This window comes from Motacilla alba, chromosome 27 (genome assembly GCF_015832195.1).
Source record: "Motacilla alba alba isolate MOTALB_02 chromosome 27, Motacilla_alba_V1.0_pri, whole genome shotgun sequence".
Lineage (NCBI taxonomy): Eukaryota > Metazoa > Chordata > Aves > Passeriformes > Motacillidae > Motacilla > Motacilla alba.
Window position 1 is genome coordinate 2,780,875 of NC_052042.1, and position 9,430 is coordinate 2,790,304.

At 66.2% G+C, this 9,430-nt stretch overlaps 2 protein-coding genes across 3 annotated transcripts; both read right to left on the reverse strand.

The window, feature by feature from the left end:
* Window positions 1-189: 189 nt before the first annotated feature.
* VPS25 (vacuolar protein sorting 25 homolog) lies at window positions 190-2,897 on the reverse strand. The gene is made up of 6 exons (XM_038163263.1): window positions 2,727-2,897; window positions 2,474-2,619; window positions 2,326-2,379; window positions 1,856-1,944; window positions 1,355-1,430; window positions 190-821 (listed from the first exon to the last, which is right to left on the reverse strand). The coding sequence occupies exons 1-6, from the start codon at window positions 2,771-2,773 to the stop codon at window positions 709-711; spliced, it is 525 nt and encodes a 174-aa protein (XP_038019191.1). The 5' UTR covers window positions 2,774-2,897; the 3' UTR covers window positions 190-708.
* Window positions 2,898-3,141: 244 nt separating this feature from the next.
* Window positions 3,142-7,778, reverse strand: RAMP2 (receptor activity modifying protein 2). Of its 2 annotated transcripts, none has more exons than XM_038163260.1 (5): window positions 7,722-7,778; window positions 5,305-5,383; window positions 4,168-4,278; window positions 3,673-3,775; window positions 3,142-3,548 (listed from the first exon to the last, which is right to left on the reverse strand). In XM_038163260.1, the coding sequence occupies exons 1-5, from the start codon at window positions 7,761-7,763 to the stop codon at window positions 3,293-3,295; spliced, it is 591 nt and encodes a 196-aa protein (XP_038019188.1). In that variant the 5' UTR covers window positions 7,764-7,778; the 3' UTR covers window positions 3,142-3,292. The 2 variants fall into 2 exon arrangements, with proteins under 2 accessions (XP_038019188.1, XP_038019189.1); XM_038163261.1 differs by lacking the exon at window positions 7,722-7,778 and adding an exon at window positions 5,603-5,948 and having other exon boundaries at window positions 5,305-5,455.
* Window positions 7,779-9,430: the final 1,652 nt, after the last annotated feature.

The window sequence follows — 9,430 nt, forward strand, 5'->3', positions numbered from 1 at the left end:
TAATTTAAGGTAAATGTTGTCCCGAGAAGGGCAGGGAGGGTCCCCTTCTTTCTTCTTGAACAGTTTCCCACCCTGGAACCACTGCATTTCCCTGGGGCAGCGAGGAAATATGACTGAAGGGCAAAAATCTGGTACACTGCTCTGTTTTGACTCTGATGGAAAAATAAAGATAGATGAAAACAGCCAGGCTGCTCTATAAATACATCTCAATTTTAATCCCCTGAAATTAGCTCCCTGGCTTCCCCCAGCCTGCTTGGCAGCAAGAGCATTTCCTTCTGCCACTGAGGGCTTCCACAGGCAGCCCCCTGCTCCTGCCTCATCCCCTGGCACTGCAGCAGCACTGCAGGACCCAGGCACGTGGCTGGCAGGACACAGGGGAGCCCCTTGGAGGCCAAGCTTGAGCAGCCAGCGGGGGCTGCTTGGAGGCCATCACAGGCACAGGGACCAGCAGCAGTCCAGTTTCACTTCTGGGTGGTCCCTCCCAGAACTGCCTAGAGCAGCTTTAGCCTCTGGAACACATCAACAGGGAGAACAGACAGACAGAGGATCTCAGGATATTCCTAAGTCTTTGGAAGGGTTCTCAGACTCATCTTGCCCCGAGAAATCCCGAGATGCAGCTACTTGCAGTCACAGTTTGAGGCCAGGCCCAGAGAGGAAGGCTTGGCAGGGAGAGCCCAGACTGCAGCAGGGAAGGGGAGGAGGCTCCTCTCAGAAGAACTTGACTCCTCGGCCGTCATCCAGCGTGATAATCTCAGCCTTGTGCTCCTGCTGCAAGGCTTGCAGGGCACGGAGCAGCGTGGCCTCATCCAAGCCGTGAAACTCTAGGGAAGGACAAAGATCCCCATCAACAGGAAGAAAAAATGGCAATAATATAAACAAAAATATAAAAATAACAACAGGAAACCAACAGGCTTGTGAGGTGCAGGGACTGGGGGCAGCAGTGCTGAGGGCTCTCAGAGCACCACGGCACGACAGCAAATCCAGAGTGATGGATTCACTGACAGGTTCATCATCTCTGCTGAGGGAACACAGCCTAGAGGTCATCCTCAGCCCAGGATGAGTCACAGCAGCCTGCCAGGCAGGGCTGGGGCTTGGAAACAAAACACCCTCACCACACCAGATAAAATGCTAGGCACTGGGGAAGGGAAAATGCAATTCCAGAGGGGGATGTTCCTGCAAAGTGATAAAAGCCTTTGGAACAGCATGGGCCAGTGGTGGGAAAGGGTGAGTTTGCACCTGACATTTCAGAACATTTAATCTACAAAACTGCAATCTGACAATCCAATCAGCTGTTTGCATGCTCCAACCCAGTGTGCTCTGAGAACCTGCTGCACAGCACGAGCCCCAGGCTCACCTTCCTTCTCTGTGTCATCCCCACTGACCAGCTCATACAGCGTGAACACAGAGTTGGTCAGGCCATTCTTGGACACCTGCAAACACAAAGGCAACTCGGCAAATGTCATCCACGTGGCTGAAACCTCTCACGCACCCTGGGGCGTGTCAAACTGAGTGTGCACAGCACTTGGTAAGCACCCTGGGGCAGAGGGGTCAGGAGGTGCAGCCTGGGGGAGTGAGGACAGCCCTGCTCCTCCTGCCTGTGTGCTCCACAGTGAGGACCTGGGCCATGCAGAGGCCAGGCAGTGACACTGCCCTGTCCTCACCACAGGTGACAACACCACCCTCACGGCAAGTGACAGGCTGCTAATAACTCCTCACCTCTCTGCAACGCAGAGAAGGGCAAGGAGAGAGGTAAAAGCAGCCAGGAAGCAAGCAGTGCTCTTTCCCCAGTGGCAGCCAGGACCCCCCATGCTCACGGGCACATCCTGCCCTGGGTGTGCAGCCCCCGTGCTCTCACCCATTGATAGATGAGCTTGCCCCACTCTTCAGGTCTCTTCCACATGATCAGAAAGCTGGTTTTGTTCTTATCTAACCATTCCAGGTTCCCTAGAAGCAACAGGGAACAGGCAGAGCAGTCAGAAATAAGGACCAGTCACGCAGATTCCAGGCCATGTGCCAGACACAGAGCAGCCCTGCCCCACAAATGAACACTGCCGCGAACACAGCCCTGATGAGCACAGCCGTGATGAACAGTGCCGTGATGAGCACTGCAGCGATGAGCACTGCCGTGATGAGCACAGCCGTGATGAACAGTGCCGTGATGAGCACTGCCGCGTTTACTGACAGCGATTGCTCTGCCGAGCTCTCTCTTCCCTGCACAGCCCGCACCCACGGGACGCAGCTGCCCGGTGGCTGCTGCCCGCCCTGCCCTGCGGGCCGGGCACGGACGGACGGACGGACGGACGGACAGACGGACGGGGCACGCACCGTTCTTGCGGAGCTCCTCCAGCACCACCTGGATGGATTCCAGCGGCAGCTTCCCTGGGCGCGGGTTAAGGAGGCGTTGGCGGAGGCGGGGGCGGGGGCTCGGGGGGGCACGGGCGGCGGGGCCGCGGGCACCGGGAGCAAAGGATACGCTGGAGGCGGTGGTTGGCGAAGAGCGGCATGTCCTGGGCCTCCCGCACCGTCATGGCGGGCAGCCGGTGCTCCTGGCTGTAGGCGAGCGCCAGCGCGCACCAGGCCGACAGCTGCTTCTGCCGCGTCTCGCCGTTGGGCTGCAGCCTGCGGGGCCCGGGCAGCACGGGGCCGGGTGAGCACCGGCACCCCCGGTTCCCGGTTCCCGCGCTCCCCGCCCCGCCTCCCCCAGCCCCGGCCCCGGCCGTGCTCACGTGAAGAAGGGCGGGAAGCTGTACTGCCAGGGCCACACGAAGCTCATCGCCTCCGCCGCCGCCGCCGCCGCTACCGGAACCGCCGCCGCCGCTTCCCGCCCCGCCCCGCTTCCGGCCCGGCCGCGGGCCCCGCCCACCGCGCGGGGCCCCGCCCACCCAACGAGAGCCCGCCCCCGGAGAGTGACCACGCCCTCGCAGAGTGACCACGCCCTTCTTATAGCCCCGCCCCTCCCGCTCGGTTCTAGTGCCGGTTCTGGTGCCGGTTCCGGTGCCGGTGTTGTTCCCAGTGTCCCGCCGGAGCGTTCCCCACGGCAAGGAGCTGCCGGCAGGGCCGCGCCAGGAGGGCGCTGGCGGTGGGAGCTGGCCCGGGCCGGGCCGGGGAGGGATCGAGCGGCCGAAGAACCAGCGCCAGGCGTGGGGGGAGAAGCGTTTAATGCCGGGCCGCGGGGTGGGGAAGGCGCGGGAGGAACCGGCCGCCCCCGCAGCGCGGGTCGGTGGCCCCGAGAGCCCACCGGGCGGCCTCGCAGCCGGGGGTCCGTGCCCCGAGGCGGGCCGGGAGGGCAGCTCTAAGCCTGCGCCTTGCCGTCCTTGCTGCGCCAGATGACCAGGGTGACGAGGAAGGGGATGAGGCAGATGGGTGCCATGATCATGGCCAGGAGCACATCTTCGGGCGGGTCGAAGTACACCGGGTGCTCCAGGGTGCAGTTGTGGAAGTAGCGGTGGTGGCTCTGGAAGATGTACTGCTCGGCCAGCGCGTTGGGGTAGCTGTGGTTGAGGCGCTCTGCCCACTCCTCCAGGCAGCGCTGCAGCTCGCTGTAGGGCCTGGGGGAGAGCCGGGACAGCGGCACGGGATGGGACACCGGGGACACACAGCCGGGCACCAGCAGAGTGCGGAGTGCCCGGCCCTTGCCCCCTCTCTAGGGAGAAAGGTGCTGCTGCCCCGTACCTGCTGATGACTTTCCACTCGCACAGCTCCGACGGCATCACACTGCTCATCAGGTAGACGAAGTAATCCCAGCAGTGCTGCGTGATGACGGTGTAATTCCTCTCTGCGAGGAAAGGGGCTGAGCACGGGCAGCATGTCCCTGCCCCCAGTGCATCCCTGCCTGTCTCTGCTGCCAGGTGACACCTGGCATCTGGAGCCCTGCCCAGGCCGGTGGCAGAGACATCAGCACAGTGAGGGATGGACCCTACAGCAGCCCTGGGGCGCTGCCTGCAGCCTGCAGCAGCCCAGGGCAATGCCAGGAGCACAGAGGGAGGGCAGGCTGCTGCTGGCTGCCCCCACTGCGGGCAGTGGCAGGGACAGCTTCGTGGCACGGGACAGCTATTTTTGGGATGGCTAGGGGAAAGGAGTGGTCATTCTGTGGCACAGGGCCAGCCCGGGCCAGGGCACCACTTGTCCTACAGTGCTGCCCGGCGCTCGCTGAACCCCAACACTCACCCATGAGCTGGGCTGTCCTGTTGGACGGGGCCGTGGGTGGGCTTGTCCCAGTGTCCTGGCTGAAGCTCGTTGTCATGGCGTCCGTGTGACAAAGGCCTGTCCCCAGGAGCACTGCAGAGGGAGGGACACAGGGTGAGAGGGGACACAGGGTCTGGGGAGGGGAGGGGGTAAGAGTGCTGACAGGGCTGCATGTGCGGGAGCTGCCCTGGCAGAGGCTGGGGCTAGAGGAAATAACTGATTTTGGGTGTCCCTCAGGGGGCACTGGACCCGGCAGGTGGGGCACAGGGAGCCAGAGCCTGGCACATGCTGGGGCTAGGACGTCCAGCCCCCCGTAATGGCAGGGGCTGGCCAGGCTGCAGGCAGCTATCCAAAGGTTTGGAGGGGCCGTTTAGGGGCTACAAACCCTGGGCCATTGTCACAGCATGGGGGCAAATGGGACCCCCACCCACGGGGAGCCAGCGTGGTGCTGTGACAGCCGGACAGGGCTGGGGCGGAAGAGGAAGCACTGGCCACAGCACAGAGCCCTTCTGCCTGCCATCAGTTCCACACCCAGCGCAGCCTGCCAAGGGCGTGGGGCACGTCTCGCCTGGCCCACGGGAGCCCCGCGGCTCCAGGAAACTGCCCGATCCATCTTCCACCCTCGGCTGTGGTCCTGTACCGTGGGGCACTGATGCTGGCTCCGTGCTGAACTGCCGGACTGGGCCCTCCTTGGGCTGCTTGTGGGGAGCTCTGGCACAGCTGGGCACCAGCCACGGGGCGCTCCTGGGCTGGTACACTGGCTGTGCTAAGGGCAGCCCACCCTGTCCCAGTCTCTGTCCCATCCAGCCCCCCCTGCCTGGGCATGTGTAGCGCTACATCTCCTGTCCCAGCCGTGTTTTCACAAGGCTCCCTGCCAGATCGTGGCTGAGCGTGGTGGGAGCTCCCCGCAGCACCTGGAGCTCACCTGCCGTGCCCCCTGGCCGTGCCAGCCACGGCTGCCCCACCAACCCCAGCTGTGACAGCCTGGTCCCATTTCGGGGTGGGGCGATGGGGCGGGCTGAGTCAAGACCCTGGCCCCAGGCCCCACGAGTGGGAGGGCGGCCACGTGCGGGGTGGTTCGGGGTGCGGAGCCCCCGGGGCCGCGCCCCGCGCACTTACCGCAGAGCAGCAGGAGCCCTGGGGAGAGGCGGCCGGAGCTCATGTGCGTGCGCGGTGCCATCCTGCCAAAGCCTGCCGGCTAACGAGCGGGACAAGGATTTCAATGGAAATAACAGGAAGCAACTCCTTTCCTCTGACAGGGGCAGTTTGACTACAGGAGACGTGTGAAAAATGAGATTGCTCAGTGCTGCTCTGAAGCGGCTCTCCCGGCGGGACCCTGCGCTGTCCCCGTGCGGTGCCGGCCCCCGCGGGCATCGCTCCCGCACCCCGGCGCCCGGGACGCCCGCGCCTCACCCACCGGCCTGGAGGATCCACTCCCTGAACAGCACGTCCAGCGTTACGAGGCCGCGATTTGTTTACTTGTGTATTTCTCTTTAATCCTGTCTGGGCTGGGTTGTGAAATCCCTCGTCTCCTGCGTGGAGGGCAGGCAGCCCAGCAGCGGGGGGAGTGGACGGGAAAGCACAATGTCCCCGGCCGGGCGCTGCCGCCCGGCAATGGGGGCGGCAGGGGGACCCGCGGCCCCAAAACCGCAGTTTCTGGTTCACCCGGGCACCTGCCCCACAGGCGGCACTGCCGGGGCGGCCCCAGCCCTGCCCATGGCCAAGGAGGGAAGGCTGATGACACAATCTACCCCCAGGCACCAGGCCGAGGAGGTGGGGAGGGGGCAGACACTTGGCCGGCCCTGCCAGTCCTTGGCCCCAGTGCCTTCCTCTCGCACTGTCCAGCCTGGCGCCTGCTTGGCTGTGCCAGAGTTCCCCTTCCTGGAGCAGTTCCCGCCCAGGGGCCCGTGTCCCCCCCACCGCGGGTGACTTCAGCCCGCGGGTCGGTGGCATTCCTACACGGGACCTGTCACGGCTGGCCGGGGCAGAGCGCAGCCCAGAGCCTCCCCTTTAGCAGCCGCCTGCAGGCACGCAGAGCGGGGACAGGAGCGCAGTCCAGGGCAGCTCGGAGGGACCCTCCCGGCTGCGGATCGCGCTGCGCTTCAGCTCCCCAGCAAAGGTCCTGGCAGAGCTGTCTGATGCCTCCCGGGCTGCAGCAGCCACCTTCTGCGAGCGAGTGGCCACATCTGGAAGTCATCCCCGGCACCCCAGTGGCTGCAGGGCTGGAGCCACTGTCCCTCTTTCTGGTGGAGCCGGCGGAGCCTCCAGCCGGGTGGCAGGAGCCTCTGCCAGGGAGACACCCAATGATCTCAGCGCGGCCCCAGGGCTGGGACGGCCGCCCCCCTCCTGGCGCGTCCGGAGGGGATGGGCAGGGACAGGACGGTGGCTGCCTGCCAAGGGCCTGGGCTCCCCACCCAGCCTGGCACCCCCGGCGTTCCCTGCCAGCCCCCGCCTGGGTGCCGAGGAAGGGGATCAGCCCGTGCAGGGTCAGTTGCCTGGGACTCTTCTCCCGGTGTTCCCCCAGGCAGATGCAGGCATCTGGAGCCCCGTGCCCAGCCTCCCCTCGTGCCACGGGACCCACTCCATGCCCAGGGAATCCCAAGCTCCCCGTTCCTGCTCTATCCTGTCACCCTCACCCTCAGTCCTCTCCTCCCACTCATTAGCTGCCAGGACTGGGAGGGAAGGAGGCTGTCGTTGGCCCCTCAAAGACCTGGGGGCACACAGGAGATGGGCAACTTCTCCCTGGATTTGAGCTCCTTTCTGGGCTCCGCTGAATGGGAAAGCAGCTGCAAGGGGCACCAGGCAGCCGAGCCCCTTGGCCACACTGGGGAGCATGGCCTCTGTGCAGCTGGTAAAGTATTCAGCATGGACCCACAGAAAGAAGGTGTTGAGGACGGCCCCAGGCCAGGGCAGGAAAGCAGCTGGCCAGCAGCTGGGTGCCACTGGAGAGCTCGCTGTAGGTGCTGTGGAGGGGACAGCATGAGGTCAGCCTGCAGGGCTGGAGACACATCCCTGCAATGGCCCTGCTCCATCTGTGTATGTGGCACTGCTGGGCTGATGCTGACCCACCTGCTGATCTCATCCCAGTGGCAGCAGCTTCCTTTGGGGATGGCCATGAGGGTGGCATGGAAGGGGGCCCAGCAGTAGAGGGAGATCCAGCCCTGGTAGGTGTCCTGGCAGTGGGCTGGCACCACCAGCACCTCCAGAGGTCCTGCAGTGCATCAGACAGACCCTGGGATGTCACCCCACTCTCAGTTCTCCCCCCCTAATTGTGGTTTCAGGAGGGCTGTTTGGGGTCACCCCTGGACTCTGCCCAGGATGAGGCAGGCTCTCTGTTGTGCAGCTCAACACACAGCCCTAGAGGTCCCACATTAGGGCTGCCAGGGCTGCCTGTGGCTGTGGGGTATGGCCCCATGGGATCAGCCAAGGCAGGAGTGAGCCTCTGAGGCTCCTGCGAGCCCCAGCACAGATTGCACAGGTCTCACCCAGGTGGATGGGGAGGACATTCAGGATGGCAAGAGGACAGCTCTACTCACCATCCTCATCCAGTAGTCACCCAGAAGGACAGACTGTGCCATTGGTGGTGGTGGGACCTGTGGGACCACGTGAAGCCCAAGGGGTGCTGGACATTGCCCTGGAAGTGATAGAGCCCCCTACTACAGCACTGCTGCAGAAGCCAGGGCTGGAGCCACATGGGATATGGCATCTTCATCCTTGAGATCCCCGTGCTCAGTGTTCCCATGGCCTGCAGCAAAGAGACGCGGGATGCCAGGGCTGCACAGCCAGGAACAGCCCCAGTGCCAAGCTGCTGGTCCCAGTACATCAGAGACCCCTCCTCCTCCTCCTCCTCCTCCTCCTCCTCCCAGGCCGAGCTGAGCACAGGAGAGGTGAAGGGGCTGAGGGAGCAGAGGGCTCCTGGCTCTGCCTTGGCCCTTGCAGCCTGGAAGAGAAGTTTCTGAGCCAACACCAGCCCTGGGGGCAAACAAGTGCGTGGCAAACTCTGCTCAGGGATCCTCGGAAAGGCCAGGAGGGCCAGGCAAGCTGTCCCGCAGCACAGCCGCAATGGGACAGAGGAGACAAATAGGCTCTGTGGGGACTCGCTGTGTGCCAGACCCTGTCCCCAGCCCCCTGTGGCCTGCGTGCAGCACCCGCGGGAGCAGAGGCAGGAGCGGGCAGCAGAGCAGCCGTAGCCCGGGGAGCATCCTCGTCCTCCCGACAGCGGGATCCCTGCAGCCCCCTGGCTGGGGCTCCCCCGGGCACCTATCCCGGACCCCGGCCCGCCCGGCGCTGTCCGCCCGCTCCCGAGCCAGTGCCCGGCAGGGTCGGGGGGCGCCGGGCCCCCGCCCCACCGGACCCGGCGGAGCTCCCAGATGCGGGCGGCGTGCAGGACCGGCCCTGCTCGAACCCCGCAGTCACCCTGCCGGAGCCGCGGGGAAACGGGGCCCCGGGGCAGCCGGCACTCCGCACCGCGGGGCCCCCGCCGGGGCAGAGGCAGCTCCGTCCGCTCCCAGCGCCGGGGCCCCCGGGGCAGGAAAGCGGCCGCCAGCAGCCGCTTCCTGCCCGGCGCCGCCACAGGGAGGCCCGGCGGTGGGGCCACAGGGACCCGGGACCACCGGCACGGCTCGTCGGGGAGCGTGGCCGCGCCGGGCAGGGCTGTCCCGGGGCCCGCAGGGCGGTGGAACCGGGCGGGAACGGTGCTGTCCCACCCAGCGCTTCCCGCGGGACCACACCGGTCCCGCAATAGCGACCGGGAGAGCCCAGGCACACCGGGAATGGGCGGGCACGGCGCCGAGCCGCCGCTTAACCCGTTCCCCACCGCTGGCAGGGGTGTTCCTCCAGACTGGAACGGGCCCGCTCTGCCGGGACAGCCCATGAGCCCCGGCACCGGCACCGGCACCGGCGGCGGCGACGCGGGGCGGAGCCTGGGGATGAGAGGGGCGGGGCGGAGCCTGGGATGTGAGGGGCGGGGCGGAGCCTGGGATGTGAGGGGCGGGGCGGAGCCTGGGATGTGAGGGGCGGGCCCGGGGCGGGGTCCGGGGCGTGAGGCGGGCCCGGGGCGGGGTCCGGGGCGTGAGGCGGGCCCGGGGCGGGGTACGGGGCCCGGGGCGGGGTACGGGGCCCGGGGCGGGGTCCGGGGCGTGAGGCGGGCCCGGGGCGGGGTCCGGGGCGGGGTCCGGGGCGTGAGGCGGGCCCGGGGCGGGGTCCGGGGCGGGGTCCGGGGCGTGAGGCGGGCCCGGGGCGGGGT